Below are 23,691 nucleotides of genomic sequence, written 5' to 3'. Positions count from 1 at the left end.
GCAACCGGCTACTGTTATTCAGTATTTCAAAATAAGGCATTTTCATCCACTGATTAGGAGACAGTATGGGGCGAATAGGAATCTGACTCCTTTTTTGAAAATAAAAAAGGAGGTTGAAGTTAAAACCTCCTAAAAAGCAACTGTGAAAAGCATCTGCGAATTGTTGCAAAATGGTTTGCAGGAAAAGAATCAGAGATGAAAGGTTAAATGGGGCAATGACTGTGGTGTGGAGATAAAAGAAATGTGGAGAATGGTGGGGTTTTTTTTGTAACTTATGAAGGTAGCTAGCTATTCTATATCCATCAGTCTGAGGGAGAGCCATTACAAAGCGTTATAGAGGCGGCATCTTTACGCTTGCTAAGATAAATAGGTTTAAGACAAGCCTATCTGTTATTTATTGCAGATGTTCAGGTATAAATGCCGCTGAAGATTCAGGGCTGAAGATGAAATTATTGGAGATACTTTCTTGTATTGTTTATCATCTTCTTCTCTACTTCTTCTCTCTGCCTTACAAGGGACTCATGCTTTCAACAAGAGACAGAAATAATTGCTTGCATTCTTTTCAAAGCAAAAGGAGACAAGCTGACATCTTTTTTGCACCTAGCACAATCTAACCTAACTGAGGGCTGATTCGGACACTGTGCCTGGCGAAGAATGCATCTGTTTCCCCAACCTAATTGCATGGGGAGTTTGGAAGTGTGGGTGTACACATTAGGGAGTGCACAAAACTGGCTTGGCCTGTTTGGTTCGAATTTGAACCAGCTTCGAACCAGGGTGGGTAGGTTCAGTTTTGCTCGAACCTCCCCACCACCCCCCCCCCACGGTTTTGTTCATATTTAAACCCAATTCGAACTGGTTCTAAAAGTATAATGACCCAAACTGGCTCATTACTCCTTATGTAGAGCACCTAGGGGCACAAAATGAGGATGGGTGATAGGCACCCAAGGGTGCCTACCACCCACTGAAGCCCAAAGCAATCAGACACTGCTACAATTTTTAATGATTTTTGAAGATTTTTCCAATTTTTGCATTTCTCCCATAGGGAACAATGGGGATTTGAGGCAGACCCATTCTTACCTTTTGGGGGTGCCAAGGCACCCCAAAGTGGTTCTGGGGGCATGGCGGGTTGTGCCACAACTCCACCCAGGCAGCCCAAGCCAGTAGGGTTCATGCCCCCCCCCCAATGCTTTTTAGTTTCTGTCCTTTTAAGAGTCTATATCAGGTTAGCTTCTCTGGTCTGTATATATATGAAAAGATCTCATATCTTTTGAAGCGTGGGTGTACACATCTCTCCCTCCATCTGGTGCATTGTTTTGCTGCTGCCTAACTGCACAGGGCTGGCTTGTCTGAAACATCCTTCAACGTGTAGGTGAAATACTACTTTAGTGTGTGATTAGGCAGCAGTGTGACACCACACTGCGTGGGAGCTGGTAAACATGCACCTGTGCTATTCCCCCACACAGTTAGGATGGGCTGGAGGACTTACCATCTGTCCTGGCTGAGTGTCTGCAAAACACTTCCACTCTGTCTTACTATGTGCATACAAGGGCTTTCTCACATGGCCAGTGTAGTGATCAGCCTTGCCTCCCTCTAAAGAGTGAACAGGGAGTGAACCTTTGTCTCGACTGACAGGGTGGTGAACTCCAGGGCAGCCAATCAGTTTTCTCATCATGTGTAGGCCTACACGTGGAAGGTTTTTGTACCTATCCCATAGCAAAATAAAGAGAGTTGTCCCTGGGATTCCATCCTAAGCCCAGGGAGGTCCAAGCTCTGTCAACAAGAGGGGTGGTGGTGGCAGCATTTTAATTCTATAGATCCTATAGAAATAGAGATTAGTTTTATGAGAAGCCCAGCCAGGCAGCTCGCCAGGGATGATTCAGCAATATTTTCTCTCATGTGAGCTGCTTTGAGACAAAGGCTTTAATTTGTTACACCCAGCAATACCTTTTCCTCTCTTTCTCTCTCCCCTTTTTTGCTTTAATGAAGAGCTTTGATTAACCTGAAAGCTTGCTTACTACTCTGTGATGTTTTACTTGACTCTAATAAAGGCATGACCCTACTCTTATTTTTGCATTCATTACCGCTGCCTTTGATGGTATGTCTGGCTGGTTCTTTAAAAGATCTGGTGCAGAAAATAGAAGTCAGGACATGGTTGCGGGTTTGATAATAACAGGAGGAACTGAGTGAGCTAGCAAATGGAAGGTTGTGGAGGGTCCTCACTCAGTTGACTACTTAAAGAGGATTTGAATGAAATTCTTCAGTGGGACTCAGCCACATAGAAAGTGTCCATAAAAGCAGAGAAAGCTGCCCCAGTCCAATGAAAGGAGTTTACTCATGGAAGCAGATTTCCATGTGTATATTTCTTGTTCGATGAGTGACTATAGAGTCAACTGGATGCACTTGCAGGCAGAGATGTTATTTTTTTGTACTCAGATATATATCATACTTATTTTTTATGTTTTACTATCATATTCATGGCTGCTGTGTTTTATTCTGTAAGCTGCCTAGAAAACCGAGGGGGGGGCATATTGTGTTTGTCTCCTCCCTCAACCCAGTTGTTAGTAGTTAGAACTAAATTCAGGCTAGAGAAAACTTAAGCATACCTTGGGGGGATCCATTTTGTCAGATTTTAGGGTTATGATGATACAGAAACATCATGGCAAATTGACTTATTTATGTTCTGCCCTATGATGATGATACACATCTTATCTTCATTCTTCTGTCTTGTATCCACAGTGGATTGAATTTTATTGATCTGATGGTTCGGCAAGGGAATATTGACAATCCACCCAAAACCCCACTTGTACCTGGATTTGAATGCTCCGGAATTGTAGAAGCTCTGGGTGACAGTGTGAAAGGCTATGAGGTAATTGAACATGTCAGTATGCATGACTTGGAAGAAGACAATGGGTTAAAAGTGTGGGACTCTTTCCTTGAGTGCTGTTCACATATTAATATGGTTGCATCCCAGAATTAGGAACAAACTGGTCAACCAGATATGGGTTAATTGGTTGATTTGGGGGTTATCATGCTCAATGAAAAACTTCAATTCAGTGTGCAATGGTGGTGATAAAAGAAAATCAACTGCTGGAAAATAGTTCAAGGATTGAAGCATCTTCCCTGTGGAGATAAACTTAATTGTTTGGGGCTTTTTCATTTGGGTGGGGGGAATCTAAGGGGTCATGATTAGAAGTTCATGAAACTGATTAAAAGTTCATTATGCATTATCTGGAGGGAAGGTTCTTTTCTTCCCCTTTGCAACGTTAGAACTTAGGGTAATCCTATGAAACTGATTGACGGCACATTCAGGATGAACAAAAGGAAGAAATCCATACAATGAATCATTAATTTATTGAATTCATTGGTATGAGATGTGGGGATGGCCACAGACTTAAATGGCTTTTTTAAAAGGATGGACAAGAACAGACCCATCTATTAGACACAAGCGCTACATGGAACCATCAAAGACATTCAATACCAGTTGCTGGGGAGCAACTGCTTCCGTGCCTTGCTGGTGGGCATCCCAGAATCATCTGGTTGGCCACTGTTGAAAATGTGATGCTGGATTTGATGACTTTTGGCCTCATCCGGTAGGGACCTTCTTATGTTCTTGTATATTAAAATACCATAATATACCATAACATACACCATTTGAGCTGGTATGGTGGAGTGGTTAGGATGTGAACCAAGGAATACTAAGGGGCTTGAAGGAAGGTGTTCTCTCTCTCTGTCTCTCTGTCTCTCTCTCCCTAAGGGAGATGAAATCACTAAGGGGCTTGAAGGAAGGTGTTCTCTCTCTCTCTCTCTCTCTCTCTCTCTCTCTCTCTCTCTCTCTCTCTCTCTCTCTCCCCCACCCCCCGCTTCAGTGTTTCCTCCCTGCCCCACCCTACTCTGAATCTGAAATATAGGGATAGGAGAACTGTTGTACAGGGCTGGTGTCAGGATGACCAAAGTAATGTATGGGGAACATTTTTGATGCTTAGAAATAAATAATAGTAAATGAGTTGCAGGATGCGCCACGCAAGTGCACTGGGCATCCTGGGGAGACCCCCGAGCCTTGGAGGCTGCTTGCAGCTTCCCGGCCGGAGGTCTCCTTGTGTGTTGCTGTGGTGCGGAGCAACACCTGAGCAAAAAAAATCCGGGTTAGCAGAGCGCTCGGTCAGCTAACCTGGGCTAAGGGCAAGGGGGAATTAGCGTGATTTGCTGCCGGGAGCTGCATAGCTCCTGTTGAAGCACACGACCACCAAAAAGTGGGCTAGGCTCCCTTAGCCCGCTTTTTGGCGGTCATGAGAATTGCCTTGATGTGATGCTCTGCTTTTTAAAAGGGGAAAGAAAGAATAAAGATTCATGCATGTGATTGTTTTCCATTTCTGAAGTGAAAACTGTATATTTGTAGATAAGAATCCCAGATAACAAGTTTCCAAAGAATTACAAGCTCCTATCAGACTTTATTGAACAGATGCTGTACGCAAGTACATGCGTAGGAAGCAGGGCCAGGAATTCCCCATCACTCACCCCCCTGGCTGCTCACTGCTGACAGTTACAGTGTTGTTCATTTGAAGAGGTGAATGTTGTAACCATTTTGGCAGGCATTTATTTCCATGACTGGGAGGCTGGGGCACCCCAGCCTCCCAATCACAGAAACATCCACAGTGGCATAGCAAACTCTGAAAGGCCTGTGTGCAAGGATCGGACACAGGGATCAATAGGGAAACTCAAAAACATTAATACCTCCCGAATGACTGGACAAAAAAGCTTTGAAATTTCACATAAGAGTTCCTGCATGATGATAGCATTAAGTATGTGGATGTTCAAGGAGATCGGTCTGCCTATTGATTTTTAATGAATTGGTTAAAATGTTTCTAAAACTCTTTTATAAATCCATTAAACATCAACAGGTAGACTGATCTCCTTGAAAAGCAACACATTTAATTATAGCATCATGTAGGAATTCCATGTGAAATTTTAGGGTTATCTGCCAAGCCATTCGGGAGGTATTAATATTTTTGTTCCCTATTGATCCCTATGGGGAAATTATGATTTGAATTTGGGTTCAGCTCCCCCTGGCCCCTACTGGTGGCCCATGTCCACTGCACACATTTGCTCAATTGAAGATGTGCCCCATAATACCCACCATCATGGATGCCATGTTCTCCTCTTTAGATGAACGCTACTGTAATTGTAACATTACTGTACCTACAGACCTGCCTCTCCCATCCAGTTACATCCCATCCAGTCAGATCTTCTCAAATGGCCCTTTTGTTGGTCCCTGATTTCCGAGAGGTTCAGGATGCTAGGACCCGTGAAAGGGCCTTTTCGGTTGCTGCCCCACTTCTCTGGAACTCCCTTCCCCTTCAGATTCATTTAGCTCCTTCCTTATTGATTTTTAAATCTCTATTGAAGACCTTTCTTTTTCGCCAGGTTTTAACCCTGTAATTTACCTATTTGGTTTTTTCTTTTTGTTAGTTACTTTAGTTTTTAATTTAGAATGTAATTTTAATGCTGTCTCGTTCTGTATGTTTTTGTACACCGCCCAGAGTCTTCGGAGTGGGCGGTATAGTAAATGTTTCAAATAAATAAATAAATAAATAAATAGTGAGTGGCGCACTGCCGGAAATGAGTGATGGGATGGGGCAGGACTTCTGACAGTGAGGCTATTCACATGATTGAAGAAAATTGGGCTAGCGGAGGTTAGCCCGATTTTCTTCAATCGTGAGAACCACCGGGCTTGGCTGCGAGCCCGGTGGTTCTTGAGTGACTAACCCGCTCAAGTAGCCCGCCCCTTAGCCCGGGTTTGCGGAGCGAGTGCTCCACAAACCTGGGCTATCGGACCGTGAGTAGCTGCGGTGCAGCTCTGCAGCACGGCTACTCACAAGGAGACCCCCGGAGGGGAGGTGAAAAGCCGGCTCCCGGCTCCGGGGGTCTCACCAGCATGCCCTGCGCTGATCGTGAGACCCGCCTCAGTATCTTTTCAATAATGTCTGATTAGGGCTACAGTGAATCTGCTAAATCATAACTGTCCTAAATTGTTAGTGTGGATGTTAATGCTGATCCTAGCATTAGCATGCAATGTACCCCATTCATCTGAAGAACAAAGTCTTCTCTTGCTCTCCTTTAAACAAAAGCACATATGGATACATCTTTCATCTTGTAAAAATATGGAAAAGACTGTTGCAGGTCAGAGAGCTGTGCCTGGTTTCCTTTTCTAAACCTGTTTGCCTTCCTGGTGCGAATGCAGTTCGCCAGTAAGTGGTTTCTATTCCATTTCCATGCACTAGCAAGCTGTTTGGAGCGATAAATGGGGCATCCTGTGTAATTTTGAGTCCAAAGGGATGCTTCCCATTAAGAATATCTTAAGGGTTTGTCTCCTACAATGCTGGCAATACCAAACATTTCACAGGTGCTAGATCTAGCTAAAATCTGATTTTAAAAACTTCCCTTTTAAGAGCTGACATTCACATCAAATTGGAACCATGAGCAAATCTCCCACTGATTGCTGTGACACTGAATAGTACCCCAAATCTGAATTTAGTTAACTAGTCAACCAGTTATAAAGATGAATATCTTCAATTCTAAGTTTTTCTAATTGTAAAGCTGCTTGATTCTATGTCTTTCCTCCTATGCATGTATTAAATCTTTTACGATTTTAAAAAATAATAATAACAGGAAACTAGCAGATCTCCTAAATGACAGTATAGTTTTTGATATCTCACCTTTTAATTGTGGGGAACAGAACTGGGTGGAATTGGAAAGACAATTCTTTTTCTGCAACTTGAGCCAGCAAGATTTTCAGAACTGTTAGTAGGCTTAATAAATTTGAAACTCTTTCAGCATGCTATGGTAATAGAGAGAAAAGTACCTTGAGAAGCTATAAAAGTTTCTCCACTATAAACTTATCTCTCCAAGGGATCCTAACACTTAACCTTGTTTTACTTCTAATTGTGCAATACAATTTGATCGAGGATGAAGTGTGCTATTGTAAATATATATACATAGATGATAATTTATATATAAAGTGCTGTGCAAGCTGTATAAACATTGCATGCTGTTTCCCATCTTATGTTTGAAAATGCATCATCCACAGGAGCTTGTATTGATTTGTTTTCAATCGTATTTTGGTTATGCTAATGTTTGTGTTATCATGTCTTAATTTTATGTCATATGCTGTTTTGAGGCCCTGAAAAGCAGCCTGTAGATTGCTATTAGTAATCAAAATGATACTTAAGTCTACAGAAGAACCCATTTATTGGAGACAGGATAAAAGGTGATTTCGTTAGGACTGTGTAAAGCGGCCCCCTTTTGATTTGGGGATCACCTCAGCACTTTGGACAGTTCATCACTTCATCTGGGGGCTTCGGAGGTGGGGTGATACTTTGCTTCAGGCTGAACCCCACCACCCTCTGAAGTTTCACTTCAGCATTTCAGCCACCCCACCCTCATTCCTAAAAGTACTTCCGGGCCCGGCATTAGGCAGGAGACAGGCTGCTTTCCTGTATCTTTGTTTCTGGTGGTGAGGGAGCAAGCAGCATCTTCCAGTGCTCGATTTTAAAACATCCCCCCACCCTGCTTCATTTCCATGGAATCCTGAAAATGGTGCCTGGGAGTTGTAGTCTTTTTAAAAGGCTGCAGCCATTGGAAATTGAAACTCATGCAGTTAACTAGGAATTCTCCTTTACATGAGTTCATGTTTAGAACATATAAACTACTTTGTTGAATCAAGTGCTAATCAGTCCAGAATAATTATGGCGGAAGTCATAAACTCATAAACCTACCTCACAGCATGTACACCTCTCTGAGCTTCTTGGAAGAAGAATGGGATATAAATGTAAAAATAAATAAATAAATAAATAAATAAATAAATAAATAAATAAATAAATAAATAAAATAAAGCATCCATGTGGTTGAAGCCAGCTATCAAAGTTCTAATCAGTTGCCCTAGAGACCATCATAATCAGGATATCTTATTTAGCTATCACATTATATGACTCTCACCTTTTCTCAATGGAGCTGCATCCATGCCACATGATTGATTGATTAAGTGCCATCAAGTTGGTGTCAACTCTTAGCTACCACATAGATAGATTCTCTCCAGGATGATCTGTCTTCAAATTGGCCTTTAAGGTCTCTCCATGGTGCTGTCATTGCTGTCGTAACCACATCTATCCACCTTGCTGCTGGTCGTCCTCTTCTTCTCTTCCCTTCAACTTTTCACAGCATTATGGACTTCTCAAGGGACCTGGGACTTTGTATAATGTGTCCAGAGTATGATAATTTGAGCCTGGTCATTTGTGCCTCGAGTGAAAATTCTGGATTGATTTGTTCTGTGATCCATTTATTTGTTTTCTTGGCTGTCCATGGTATCCTCAAAAGTCTTCTCCAGCACCAGAGTTCAAAAGCATCAATACTTTTTCTATCTTGCTTCTTCAAAATCCAGCTTTCGCATCCATACAGTGTCATGGGGAAAACCATTGTCCAGATGATTCTAATCTTTGTAGGTACAGACATGTCATGGCATCTAAATATCCTTTCCAAGGCCTTCCTTCATTGCAGCCTTGCCAAGTGCTAGTCTGAGGCATATTTCTTGACTGCTGGATCCTTTACTGTTGATGGTTGACATGGGACATATCCTATTTATCTTCACAAGAGTCTTATGTGGTAAGTTAGGCTGAGAACTAGTGACTTTTAAAGGTCACTCAGTGAGTCTCATGGCCGAGCAAGAATTTGAGTCCATGCCTCCATACTGGCTTTGAATATGACAAGTCCCTTTTTAGAAAAACAGCTCATAGTCATCGATGGATATATTTCTCCTGAGTTTATCTAACCTTCTAAAAGCTGCCTAAGCTGTTAATCTACACGCCATGTGGCAATGAGTTATGTACGTTAATGCCTGTGTGGTTTGAAAGAACACTAGAAGCTCTAGTGTTTTCAGAGCGAATAAGCTCTGTGCATTTGCTCTCTTCGTTTCATTGTTCATTTCAAAAACCACTTCTGTCCTCTACTCAATGAGCTTAAAAGCTCCAACCTCTTAGGTCTTTCCTTGTGGGAAAGATGCCCAGCTCTTTGATAATTGCTGTTGGCCATTTCTGTATTTTTTCCATCCCTATGATATCCTTATAGGGCCTCTTAGAACTGCATGTTCCTCTTGGGGAATGTTGGAGTACCAATGTCTAAATTCGATGTATTGTACCTGCATTACTGTGTACATTAGTTTTCTTTTTATGAACCTCAATATAGCTCACCTAACAGGATAGGATCCCTTTGCTGCTTTATGTTTAAATATCTTTAGAAATGTAGTCTTGCATACTTTCTTCATCAATTCCTTCTTTTTTTCTGTTGCACCTTTTGGATATTAATTCATTTTTCACTGCAAGAGTGGAATGTATCGCATTCCTTTTTTAGAACCTGCCAAAAGAAGCTGATAAACTTTGATGCTGGTATCAGAATGCAGTGATCTAAAGCATGCAGTGAACCTCTGATCTGCACTTTCCTTTTTAAACATTGCAGTAATTCTGATACATTAGCGTAGTTTATAACTGAATTTTAGACCAGTTCGTTTATAACTGAATTCAGCGAAGTTAGGGAGAATGCAGTGATATCACTGCAATTCATAACACTGGCTGCAATTAGAGTTTGCAAAGTGATTCACCCACAGAGAATCTAAACAGTGCACCGCTGGGCATGTGAAAAGTGAGCAGGGAAGTGGCAGTGGGTGCACCCATGCCACTTCCTGCTGGCTTTTCACATACCAGGCAGCAGCGCACTGTTCAGTTCCGCTGCTGTCACTGAGGTAGTGGCAGCAGGGGTGGTAGTGGCGGCAGCAGTGGCAGCAGTGGCAAGAAACTGTGATGAAGGCCACCCCTTGCACATGCGCAGGTGCCTGGACCTTGGGGGAAGCTTACAAATAAGGTTTAAAAAAAGAGCATGAAGCTCTTGTGTGACATGAAGTTTGTTCATAAGCCTTCTTGATATCCTGTGTGAGCTCTTTTCCCTGCCCACTTGGGTTGGGAAATTCATGTCAGCTTATCCCATAAGACAGGTAATCAGGAAAAATGGGGAAATTGCCAAGCTTAAATTGCAGGAAATTGCTGTTGTCAGCTTAGCCAGCTTGTCCATTTTGGGGGACATATGGGTGGCCATTGCCAACTTTCATGCTTGAGGGCTTCTCAGAGGCATCAGAGTTATCTTGCAGGTCTCCTCAAATATTTTATTTGGTTCATCTTCTTATAATTTATATCTTATATTTTCTAAAGGTTTTAAAACTTTAAAATTGAAATGTGTTATTAGACAGATAGATTTAAAATTTATACTTTTAATTGTGCATTGTTTTGATTATACTGTAAACCGCTTTGGGATCAATGTTCCCTCTAACAGGGATTCCCAAATGTTGTTGACTTCAACTCCCAGAATACCCAAGCAAAAGCCATTGCAGCTGGGGATTCTGGGAGTTATAGTCAACAACATCTGGGAATCCCTGTTAAAGGGAACATTGCTTGGGATTATTTTAATGAAAGTTGTTAGGTAGGTAAGTAAAGTAAAGTGTGCTGTCAAGTTAATTTTGACTCCGGGAGCCCACAGAGCCCTTTGGTGTACTATGGTAGAATACAGGAGGGGTTTACCATTGCCTCCTCCCATGCGGTATGAGATGATGCCTTTCAGCATCTTCCTATATTGCTGCTGCCCAATATTGTAGCAGTGGGGGATGTGAACTGGCAACCTTCTGCTTGCTAGTCAAGCATTTCCCCACTGTGCTACTTAAGGTGATAGGTAGGTGGGTAGGTAAATAAATAAATAAATATTCACACTGTTATAGTGATAACTTTGAAGAGCATAACAATCCAGGAATAAGCGTGCATGTGCGCATGAACCCACCTCTTAATCTTCCAGTCACCCTGTGAGCACTCTGCCCGGCCTGGCCTGAATGCTGTAACCTGAATGTGACTCTTTCACATTGCTTCAGATTGGAGACAGAGTCATGGCTTTCGTCAACTACAATGCCTGGGCAGAAGTCGTTTGCACACCTCTCGAATTTGTGTACAAAATCCCTGACGACATGAGTTTCTCCGAAGCAGCTGCCTTTCCTATGAACTTTGTAACTGCCTACATGATGCTCTTTGAAGTCGCTAACTTGCAAGAAGGCATGTCGGTGCTGGTTCACTCTGCGGGAGGTGGTGTGGTAAGTTGGCTTGATTTAACTCTTGCCATACAAGCAGTTATAATTCTATGTGTATCTCTAGGACTCCTTAGCGGTTCTGATATCCATGTGCCCCAACGGTCCCCATTTAGGAGGGACTGTTTCTGTTTTCGGTTACTTGTACCTGATAAATAGTTGTTTCCATTTTGTTCCTATTTTTCCCCTTTTGGAGACGCTTTCTTAAAATTTCATTAGTGTGTGCAGCTAGATTTATAATTCTTCCGGATCCAGCATTCCCTTCAAGCTCACTAGAACCTAAACCTCTGGGTAGAACTGGACTACCTTGGTCCTGACAATACATCCAACCAGCCATGCTAAATTATGTCAAGAGGAGTATGAATGCACATCTTCTCTCCACCTATTGTGTTGCATGGGGAGTAGGATTTATTTATTGTTACATTTATATACCGCCTTCCATTATAAAAAAAAACAATCCCAGGGCGTTTCACATAGAACAATTAAAACAAGACTATAAAAATTACACAATTAAAATATTAAGCTAAAATATAAAAAGAGAGATCTAACTAAAAAGATTTAAAGAATACATGCATAAAATAACCATACAAAATACAAAGAAGCAGCAGTGGAGACAATCACATAAAAGCCTGTTTTAAAAGCCCAGTTTTCACATGCTTTCTAAAAGCCAAGATGGAGACTAAGGAACGAATAGCCACTGGGAGAGCATTACAGAGTCTGGGGGCAGCAACAGAGAAGGCACTGTCCCATGTGAGAGCCAGCGTGGTGTAGTGGTTAGAGTGCTGGACTAGGACCAGGGAGACCTGAGTTCAAATCCCCATTCAGCCATAAATACTAGCTGGGTGACTCTGGGCCAGTCACTTCTCTCTCAGCCTAACCTACTTCACAGGGTTGTTGTGAGGAGAAACTTAAGTATGTAGTATGGAGGAAGAGCGGGATATATATATATAAAAAATGTAAAACGTGCATGACAGCCGAGTATCTCCCTCATTGTCGGCACTCGGAGCAGAGCCCACTCAGATGACCTCGTCAAGTGGGCAGCAACCCTTGAGAGCAGGTGGTCTCTTAGGTATCCAGGGCCCAAACCATTAAGGGCTTTAAAGGTCAAAAACAGCACCTTGAATTGGACCCCAAAACAAACTGGATATCTGAACCATCCCTCCCCACACAATTAAATGCTACTTTAAAGTAGTATTTCAATTGCATATGAGGGGTTGTTTATAAGTTCCATCCCACATGAAATTACGTAGAACCAGAACAATATGTTTCTCCTCGTGTGATTTGGTGGTTCTGGTCAAAAATATTGTCCATACCAACCCTTTTTTCTAGTGCACATGCATAGAAATACTCCTTTCCCACAGTGTTTAGAATTTAAATCTGAGCAGGCTCTTGGGTGCATCTTTTTCTCTAGCACATATGCATATCAATACCTGCGCATGAACATTAAGGCAGAATGCCATGATCAGACATATTTTGAACTGGATAACATATTTTACTTATTTATTTATTTATTCAACATATTTTTATACTGCCCAAAAACTGCGTCTCTGGGCGCTGTACAATAAAAACAATACAATTAACACATTAACTGCAAAAACAAAAACAAATTAAACAAAACCAAAAATTATTAACACATTAAAACCATTTAAAACCCCAAATTAAAAACGAATACAACTATAAATCTAATTAAAAATCTGGGTCAACAAATATATCACCAGCGCCTTTTTAAAAGTTGCCAGAGATGGGGAGGCTCTTATTTCAACAGAGAGTGCATTCCAAAGCCCAGGGGCAGCAACAGAGAAGGCCCAACCCCAAGTAACTATCAGACAAGCCAGTGGAAACTGCAGACAAACCTCTCCAGATGATCTCAAAGGGCGGTGGGACTCATGGCAAAGAAGACATTCTCTTAAATATCTTGTAGGGCAACTGCATTGTTCTTCACCTCAGACAATGAGTACCTTCTTGGCTTGTACACCCTTCTTCTTAAAATGTAGATGCCCAGAACTGGATCGCCTTCAAATCCTGGCTGTGAGCTTCCAAAGGCAACTGGTTTACTTGGCTTGGATGGATCTGGTGGTCTCACACACTAACTAAGGTTCTCACGTATAATGTTGAGCCACTTGATGACAATTGATTAGTATTTATGGCAGTCTGCCATTTGTGTGAGCAGAATCTTAGCTGCACAACCTCTGTGAAACCATCACAGGGGATCAGCAATGGGTTCACTAGGTATACCCCCCCACCCCCATCATGATGCAGCTGTGGAAGCTCACTGAATAAAATTATCTTGCATTGAGATGAATCTGAGGGGGAGATAAGATAGGCAGGCCCCCTGTGCAGAGGCCAGAAGCGAGCTACTACTAAGCCGACAGCTTGGTAAAGCTTGTTGGGGCTGTGCCCGGGAGGATGAGCAGCAGTGCCAGCAGCTACACCAGCTGAGTATGCAGATTTTTTTCTCTCTCACCACCCCCACCCAGCTACCCCTTACCATGCTGAACCAGTTCACCCAAAACAGGCCTGGCTTGATTCGATTACAGACCAAAACTGCCCCCGGTTCAGTCCAGCTCCTGTTCGAGGAGAACCAGTTCGGCATGAATTATTCATGTACACCCCTAGTGTGTGGTGCCCTGTATGATATGCCACTAACGATACATGTCAGAGAACCACAGTGCTGGGCTGGTTTGCCCAAACCAGGCCTGGCCTGATACAATTACAGACCAAAACCGCCCCCCCCCCCCGGTTCAGTCCGTCCCTGGTTCGAGGCGAACCAGTTCAGCATGAATTGTTCATACACACCTCTAGTGTATGGTGCCCTGTATGATAAGCCACTAATGATACAGGTCAGAATGTTTCTTGAACAATAAAGGACTGCGAGGTTCTGCAGACTCTGTCCTGCCTCTAGGCTGGCCATTGGCTCCGTCTGACCAGGAAGGACTATTAGGACTTCCTGTATAGGAAATGAGTTAATTTGGCCAACCGAGATGTCTGTTAGCTCTGATGCTTGCTTGGCAGCTGCCTGCAACCCAGCAGGTGGTGGGGCTCATGTTGAAGAAGATGTTGTCTTAAATACCCATCTTTCCTGGATCCTCTTCCTCACACCCTGATTCTGGTGGTTCTGCATTTGAATCCACTATCAGCTCCTCAGAACTGGGAAACGCTGACACCACAAGAGGTCTGTGATCCACTCTGGATCCTAGGCTCCCAAGCTTTCTCCGCTTGTGCCTGATGGGTGAGGCGTCAGGCTCAAGTTCATGACATTCAGTCATAGGAACATAGGAACATAGGAAGATGCCATATACTGAGTCAGACCATTGGTATATCTAGCTCAGTATTGTCTTCACAGACTGGCAGCGGCTTCTCCCAGGTTGCAACCAGGAATCTCTCTCAGCCCTACCTTGGAGAAGCCAGGGAGGGAACTTGAAACCTTCTGCTCTTCCCAGAGCGGCTCCATCCCCTGAGGGGAAGATCTTGCAGTGCTCACACATCTAGTCTCCCATTCATATGCAACCAGGGCAGACCCTGCTTAGCTATGGGGACAAGTCATGCTTGCTACCACAAGACCAGCTCTCCTCTCCTCCTGCAGCTGTTGGGACTACTATGCCCATCATCCCTGACTATTGGCCACTGTGGCTGGAGATTATAGGAGTTGTAGTCCAAACACAACTGAAGGGCTGAAGTTGCGTAGCCCTGATCTAAGCATGAAAGCTAGGAAAAGGACTTCCCCAAAGCAACCAACCTGAAAGGTTTGGACATTTCATAGGGAAGTCAACAAACTCCAGGGGCCCATCATCCCTGTCTGCCAAATCCCTGAATAAGCAGGCTACAACTGGCCTAACAAGGATAAAATCATCTCAGCACAAAATCTCTTTAGCCCAAGATAATCGTGTTTAAGATGAATGACCCCTCCCAGGCCATTTCAGTAAAGGACTGGAATGTATAATCTTATTACAGCTTAGTACAGTAAAGAGGAGGTCTGGTTTTATTCTGGTTGAATATTACAAAAAGGGGGGGGGGGAGAAATACCACCCTGAAGTGTGGAATTTGAAAATAAAATGGATCTGGGAGAAATGCTTGAATAGGACTCTGGGACTCAGAAGCAATGGCATTGTTAGTACATTGTTCTGTTCTATGTTCATGTTTATAGATTGCTTTTCTTTAGCAGACCCCAAGGTGGCTAACGAAATCATAAAAACAAGATACAAAATGGTAATATAAGCAGAGTACAAAAAAACAATCACACAGACTAAAATACAAACTACATCAAACTAAATCCATGAAAAGAAATGTGTGTCAATACATTATTGTTTAAAATTGAAATACATGGAGTAGAACAAGCAAAAAGGGCAGGTCTCTGCCCCAGGAAATCTGTAGTCTGACCTGTGACAGTGGGGGACCAAAGAGGAGCAAAGGGAGAGATATCCTTTGGAATCTTTTGTACAAATGTGGTCGCCTCATCTCAAAAAAGATGCTGTTGAAATAAACAAAGCATGAGCAGAGGCAACAAAAATGATCAACGCCGTCCCTATGAAGAAAGTAGGGATGTGCGAACTGACTCGAAGTTGAGTTGCTTTGCCATTGAACTGGTCCAGCTTGAGGGCTCACCTTGAGTCGGACTGGGCCCAACTGGGCCCAATTCAGCTCGACCTCAAGCAGAATTCCCCTGGCTGATTCTGGGCCAGCTCAGGGATGCTAATGTAAAAAAAGAAGAAGAAGAACTCACCAGCGGCCTCAGGGGGTGCTGGCACGGTCACGGGGGTTCTCCACAGACTTTCCCCCTCCAGCTTTTTCCTATTCCTCTACGGGCCATTTCAGCCCATTTTTGTGCTGCTCTGGCCCTTTCCCCAGTGGTGGCAGACATTTTGGAGGCTGCTCTGCATGCACCCTGGCCATTTGCATGACTGGTCCCCTTTGCTAAGCAAGGTCCACCCTGGTTGCATATGAATGGGAGACTACATATGTGAGCACTGTAAGATATTTCCCTCAGGGGAGGGGGCCGCTCTGTGGGAAGCACCTGCATGCTTGCATGCAAAAGGTTCCACATGCCCTTGTGGGATCTCCTGTCTGCAACCTTGGAGATGCTGCTGCCAGTCTGTGTAGACAATACTGAGCTAGACAGGCCAATAGTCTGACTCAATATATGGCAGCTTCCTATGTTCCTGTGTAAGGAGCCTATGCAGGTTTGGCTTGGTGTGTGTAGCTAAGTAAGTAAGTAAATTTATTACGGTCCTTAGACTAGCTTAACATTTAAAATAATACATTTATAATTTACATGGGGGAGGAGTAGGGGCAGCCCTCAGGGACATCTTCCAGGCTGCAAAAGGGGCTTTTTGGGGGGAGAGAAGCAAAAAACGGCATCCTCTCCCCCTGCACTGCACGGCAAGTCAAGCGTCACCCGCAGTTAGTATAGCAGCTCCATGTGAAGGCAGAGGCAGAGCTCCTACTTCACCCTCATAAGGCTGCGCAGGATGTCAGCCGCTTTTTATTTCTGTCTCCCATAACAGTAGAACTCGGTATCACCTAATGAAATTGACAGGCAGTAGAATTAGGAAAGACAAAAGAATGCCTTCACGCAGCCATGGATGGGAGGGGCACGAATTGTGGAGGGACTCAGAAATGCAAATCCCCACCCCACATGGAGTTGTGACCCATTTTGTGTCAATGCAGACCCACGTAAGGCTGAATTGATCATTGAAGGGAATAACAATTTTCAACCCCCCCTCCATTTCCAGACCCTCCCCTATCCACATTTTAAAAGCAACCCTCCACTGCTATCATTGTGAAAGGGTTAGCAAACCCAGCTCCTAAGACAGGCTGGCAAGCCGAATGGATTCCAAAAATGAAGCGTCCGAAAGCATCATTTTCTGTGGATTCATAGAATCTGTGCTTCTTTGCCCAGAGAAAAGTTCACACATCTTTCCACTCTTAAATTCCACTCTTAAAATCCACCATCATTCCAAATCTTCACAGTAAATACTCCACAAGAGCATTAATACCCAAGTAAACCTTAGAGTGGATGAGCTGCCAAAGGCACAAGAATGCTCAGCCAGAAGCTCCCACACTAATGCAGAGACCACTCAAAAATGTAGCTGCGCAAAACAAAGCAATTGTTCTCCATAAAGTCCCTTATGAATAATGCAGAGAACAAGCATTGGAAATGACTCCTGACGAGACAGTTTCCAGGACATTTCATGACAGAGTCAAGGGCCATTAATGCCTGACAGGAGGAGGAAAGGAAAAGTGGTCAGTTTGTTGCTAAATGTCATGGACATTCCTGAATCCTTTCATGGGACAATAAGGCCCCTGTGGCTCCAAATGTTGTGCATGTTTCATTCGTATCAATGCAACTCCAGTTTTGTGGCTGAAGGCGTTGGCAGCATTTAAGGCCACATTCACTTTCTACAAAATCAGAAGTGCATGAGTCGTCTAGTCCAAGTTTGGTGGGTACTTGGGCCAAAGTGGATTGATTGATTGATTGATTTTTATAATTTCCATACCACAAGCCAAATGATGATGATGATGATGATGATGATGATGATGATGAAAAAGAATTCGATTTCTATACCGCCCTTCCAAAAATGGCTCAGGGCAGTTTACACAGAGTAATAATAAATAAATAAGATGGATCCCTGTCCCCAAAGGGCTCACAACCTAAAAAGAAACATAAGATAGACACCAGCAACAGTCACTGGAGGTGCTGTTCTGGGGGTGGATAGGGCCAGTTCCTCTCCCCCTGCTAAATAAAGAGAATCACCACATTAAAAGGTGCCTCTTTGCCAAGTTAGCAGGGGTTGATTAGATGACTTGATTATCAAGCCAGAGGTTGCCGGATCAAGGTTGCTCGCTACATAGTATGTTTCCCAGACTATGGGAAACACTATCAGACAGCAGTGATATAAGAAGATGCTGAAAGGCACTATCTCATACTGCGCAGAAGGAGGCAATGGTAAACCCAACCACAGGGCTCTGTGGTCACCAGGAGTCGAAACCGACTCGACCGCACACTTTACCTTTACTTTTTCATTAGAATAATCTCAAAACGGTTTACAATATAATTAAAACAATGCACAATTAAAATACAAAAGTATCAATAATATATATAAAAACATTAATATATCTATTTAAAAATTTTAAAACCTAAAGAAAACAGTAATACATAAAACACAAAGCAGCAGCAGTTAGAACAAAAACAAAAATACACCAATACTTTCCTTCAAAAGCCTGGCTGAAATGCCACATCTTTACTTGTTTTCTAAAAACTGTCATGGAGGCTGAGTAGTGGAGGTCAGCTGGGAGAGCATTCTAAAGCCGGGGGGCAATGACTGAGAAGGCCCTGTCCCATGTGCTTGACAGCCGAGCCTCTCTTACCATCGGCATGTGGAGCAGAGCCTCCAATGATTATCTTCTCAAGTGGGCAAAAACCCTTGGGAGCAGGCGGTCCCTCAGGTCCAAACTGTTATGGGCTTTAAAGGCCAAAACCATCACCTTGAACTGGACCCAGAAACAAATTGGTAGCCAGTGCAACTCTTTCAGAATGGGTGTAATATGATCCCAACAAGCAGCTGTGGATAAAATTGACTTTTCAGAACCATGGCTAGAGCTTATCATGAGCTGAGAACTGCAACAATGGGCATGTTGCTCCAGCAGTAGCTCTCTAGATGCTCATGATTTTTATAGTCTGCTGCTATGACAGGGTGATTTGGATCCACCCCTTTCATAGGTCGACCTTGGTAATTAAAGGGGCTTTGCCCAGTTTCACCGGTGTATGCTCTGGCAGCATTGAGGAGTCTTCACCTTCTCAGAAGACCCTTCAGACTTGGAAGATGTGGGCAAGGCAGTGTCCTCAGGTTTTGGTGGGTTTGCTGGTTGGAGATCCCCTGGTTTGCCTGGAACATAGGAACGTAGGAAGTTGCCTTATACGAGTCAGAACAATGGTCCATCTAGCTCAGTATTTTCTACCCTGACTGGCAGTGGCTTCCTCAGAGTTTCAGGCAGGCGGGAGTCTCTCTCAGCTCTAGCTGGAGATCTCAGGGAGGGAAGAAGCATCCAGATGCTCTTCCCAGAGCGGCCCATAGGGCAGCCTCTGACATAACTTGCATGGTGGGAGATTTGTGAAAATTGCCCCTTGTGCAAGCAGAACGTCTTCCATTCACAGATCTACTAGTCGGGATGCTGTCCACTGCTGAAGGCTGTTCACTGCTTGCTGTATGGTGTATACATTTACTCTGTAGCAGCCTGTCCTCAGCTGAACATAATGCCAAGAGGGTGATTGCTCTTTTGATGAAAATAAAAGACCTGTTCAGGTGTTCAAATGTAGAGCAGGTGAACCCACATACAGAGTCCAAAAATAGGGCCAGAAGTCCCCTGTGCTCCCAACCTGCTAGCAGTTAATGGAAATGAGGATGAACATGCTTAGGGCGCTCACCTCTTCTGTCAAATGCCTAAAGCATCAAAAACCCAGCGGGAGGATTATTGACAGTACTAGGGGTGGGATTTCCGAATATTCCCAGATGATCTTAACAGGCAGCCAGGTTCATGACAAAGGAGGCGCTCTCCTTACTTAGATCTAATTGCTTTATTATTCATTTGTGGATATGTCACAGAGGAGTACATATTTATAAATCACAATAGTCCTTGCTGATTACACCACTTTTCCCTTCTGAAACATCCTCATTTCCCTGAGTACTTTTGTACATTATTACAGCCTGCAGTAACTCATTTGGAGGGCAGTTCTCAAGTTGACTTGAACACATATTGCTTTTCAACAAAATGCATCCAAAATGCATCCACAAGAACTTGCTGTCTCCTCTCCTTGGTGCAGTTATATTTCCCTCTTCTTCATCTGCCTATGGAATCGGTTGAGTAATGCATTAAATAAATAAATTGAGATTAAGCTGCATACTATTACTGATATTTAATCCAGCTCATACATCAATTAAGACTTGGATACATGGAGCAAAGCCATTGTAATGCTACAGAAGACCTTTGAGACTAAACTGGTTCTAGGCCAAGGAACTGGTTATACTGGGCCGGCACTTTTTGAACAGGAAAGGTGATGCCCCCTGGAGCTCAAATTAAACTGACATCAGCACGGAAACATTGATTGCCACCCTATAGCTGCAATTTGACTTCCTAGTTTCAAGTTCAACATTAGAAGTTCTTCAAGAAGCTGGAGCAGACTTCAAAGGAAAATGGCATACGTTTGAACTAGAAAACGGGATGGCGGGGGGCTGGGTCAAAATTGCCCTTTTTGCTAATGCTGTTCTCTTTCCTGCACGTCTTATCCATTCCCGCTGCAAATGTGCTGAGCCCAGTAATGTGTGTGCCAGCCCAAAAGCACTTATGCCTGCATTTTAGAGTGTGCTTCCAAAAGTTCTTTTAATCAGGCCTTCAAACACAGAGCTGTGACAATGCCACTATAGGAACATAGGAAGCTGCCATACACTGAGTCAGACCATTGGTCCATCTCGCTCAGTATTGTTTACACAGACTGGCAGCGGCTTCTCCAAGGTTGCAGGCAGGAGTCTCTCTCTCAGCTCTATCTTGGAGAAGCCAGAAAGGGAACTTGGGACCTTCTGCTCTTCCCAGAGTGGCTCCAGCCCCTAAAGGGAATACTGTATCTTACAGTTCTCACACATCAAGTCCCCCTTTCATATGCAACCAGGGTGGACCCTGCTTAGCTAAGGGGACAAGTCATGCTTGCTACCACAAGACCAGCTCTCCTTCTTATATAAGATGATTATATTTTGTCTGTTCCATGGCCATTCTCTAGAAGACAAGCCAATGTCTCAGGGCTGGCCCTTCTATGGCCCCTAGCGATTGGAGATGCATCACTTCATTCACTTCAGTCACTGCCTCGTTGGGTTTCCTCCACTGCCCAGGCTCCTCCTAACCTCGCTCACTAGTTTCTAAGTTCCTAGCTCTTCTGTCTACAGGGGATGTGGAATGGAGTAACAGGAACTGTAGGTTTGTACTTCCTGTTGTGGCCACAGATAAGGCCTGGTCCAGAGTCACCACCAAACAAGCTGATAGCAACAGTAACCGAATGAACAATAACCCAAATGATCTTAACAGGCAGCAGGGTTCATGACAAAGGAGTTGCTCTCCTTATTTAGATTGAAGGGTAGAGAATTGTAAATCACTATAGACCATGCAGATTACACTAAATCCCCCCTATGTAACATCCTCATTTCCCTACATACTTGAGTTCCTTATTAAAGCCTGCAGTAACTCATTCATTCATTCATTCCATTTGCCCTGTGGTTTTCTTTTGGTAGAATACAGGAGGGGTTTACCATTGCCTCCTTCCATGCAGTATGAGATTATGCCTTTCAGCATCTTCCTATATCGCTGTTGCCCGATATAGTACCAGCAGGGCTTCAAACTGGCAACCTTCTGCTTGTTAGTCAAGCATTTCCCCGCTGCACCAGTTAAAGCGTGGAACCAAAGAGGAGCATATTAGGTCATCACCAAGTGTCAAGATCTAGGAGCCCAATGCATGGGGTGTGAGGGTCCAGTCCACAGTCCCAGTTGATTTTTCACATGTCGACTGGATGTCTAAAAAATTAACCCATTTACCCCTGATTAATGCTGGAGTCAATTTGAGTTTGTCCACTTATCACTACTTTGTTTAAGAATTTATGTTCCACCTCTCCATCAAAAAATTTCAAGGTGGCTAACAGCAAAGTGGTAAATGCAATGAGATCATAAACATTTAACATGGAATGAAAGCAAAACACTGTAAAGCACTTATTTAAGCTCTAAATTTTATTTAAACTTTAAACTTATTTAAAGCCACAGTAGTAGAAGCACAGTTTGAATGCATACCAAGAAGGAGGAAAGGTAACACCAAGTCCAGGAGGATGCCAGCATGGCTAACAAGTAGAGTCAGGGAAGCTCTAAGAGGAAAGAATACTTTCTTCGGAAGTGGACACCTGCATTGGCCCGATCTTAGAGAAGACAGGGAGGGAACTTGTAACCTTCTGCTCTTCCCAGAGTGGCTCCATCCCCTGAGGGGAATATCTTACAGAGCTTACACATCAAGTCTCCCTTTCATATGCAACCAGGGTGGACCCTGCTTAGCTTAGGACACAATTCCTTCTTGCTACCACAAGACCAGCAGGATGCTCCCCAATGGGTAATAGTGTAGCTCATGAAATGATCCTTGGCACACTAACAGAAATGCTACAAGCATCTCCCTATTTCTATTGTTCTCATATAAGACCAGCTCTCATAGTGCTCACATGTAGTCTCCAGTTCCAATGTAAACCAAAGTGGACCCTGCTTTGCAAAGGGGGCAATTCATGCTTGCTACCACAAGACCAGCTCTCCTCCCTTGTATATATTCCTAAATATACTATTTTTAGGCCCACATTTTTTTCTTTCGCATTCTCGTAAAGCTATTCCGATGAGTACAGTTCATTCACAGTGCATATCTAAGACATTTTAGGCATCTCGGGGCATAATAGTATGTGCAGAGTATGCTCAGTGAGAACAATGCATCCTTTCTCCCATCATGTGCCCCTTTGCCTGCTTAGGTTATAATCTGTTCTGTGTTGCGATTTCTTACTGTGCACTGACACATTGCTGATCTTGTGCGAACTCTCTCAAGTGTGATTATAAGAAAAGCGCGAATAGAACAGTGTCCTATTGTTGCAGTTGGCACAGAGGTCTCTCTCTCCAAGAATTGCATTCCATTTTTCCGTTATGTTGGAGGATGGTTTATCTGGATAAATGGGCCACATGCAATATTTGCATTAAAACAATCAGGATTCCTGGCTGACTGCCTCTGTCGCTTCATGACAGAGGCCTAGCTGCAGCCGAGAATGTTATCGCAGCCAGCTGAAGTCTGGGAGCCCTAATTTAAGGATGATTGTGAATGGGAAAGAAATGCTGGTCCCTCATGATGTAGAGCAGTGTTTCTCAACCACCGGTCCGTGATCCGGTGCCGGTCTGCAAGGTGTTGGGTACTGGTCCATGAGGCATCATTTTAAAAAATCACCCCGCCCCTCAAAATTATTTCAGGTCAGTGGGGGTCAGCAGGAGCTCTTGGAAGTTCATTTCCAGGTAGCCCTCGCTGCTGGATAATGTTCATTTCGCTTCCTTGTTTTGGCAGGGGGTGCTTGGGGGTGGGGTTGGGAGTGAGGGGGGCAGCCCCCTTACTAACTGTTGGCCCGGGAAACTGCACACAAATAATGTAGTGGTCCATGACTCCAAAAATGTTGAGAAACACTGATGTAGAGAACATTGTGCCAATGCTGCACATGAGATCACCTGGAGTGTGTATTCTCTTTGCCCCTAAGGTCATCCCCAATCGCAGCATGGCTAGATACAGCAAGGAAAATTTGCTCCTACTGACCCAGAGAAACACGAAAAGCCTATTAGTTTTGAATAACTAATGCATACTAGCTGGCCTGGGCACAGAGCATCTGTGCCTCTAGTTTGGAGCCATCGCCTCCATCATCATCTTCTAGTTCTTCCCCTGCCCCCACCCTGCCCCCACAGCCCCAGTCAGACATTCATTGCCT

At 43.6% G+C, this 23,691-nt stretch overlaps 1 protein-coding gene across 2 annotated transcripts in view; it reads left to right on the top strand.

The window, feature by feature from the left end:
* The window catches only part of VAT1L (vesicle amine transport 1 like), a 92,757-nt gene that overhangs the window by 21,689 nt on the left and 47,377 nt on the right, over positions 1-23,691 (top strand). For both annotated transcript variants that reach the window (XM_053271262.1, XM_053271261.1), the window contains exons 2-3: positions 2,737-2,866; positions 10,958-11,173. In XM_053271262.1, the coding sequence (XP_053127237.1) occupies positions 2,737-2,866; positions 10,958-11,173 (346 nt within the window). The remainder of the gene's footprint in view (positions 1-2,736; positions 2,867-10,957; positions 11,174-23,691) is intronic.

The sequence above is a fragment of the Hemicordylus capensis genome, chromosome 9 (assembly GCF_027244095.1).
Source record: "Hemicordylus capensis ecotype Gifberg chromosome 9, rHemCap1.1.pri, whole genome shotgun sequence".
In the NCBI taxonomy this organism is placed as follows: domain Eukaryota; kingdom Metazoa; phylum Chordata; class Lepidosauria; order Squamata; family Cordylidae; genus Hemicordylus; species Hemicordylus capensis.
The sequence above is the reverse complement of the archived record's forward strand: the minus strand, read 5'-3'. Positions and strand labels throughout refer to the sequence as shown.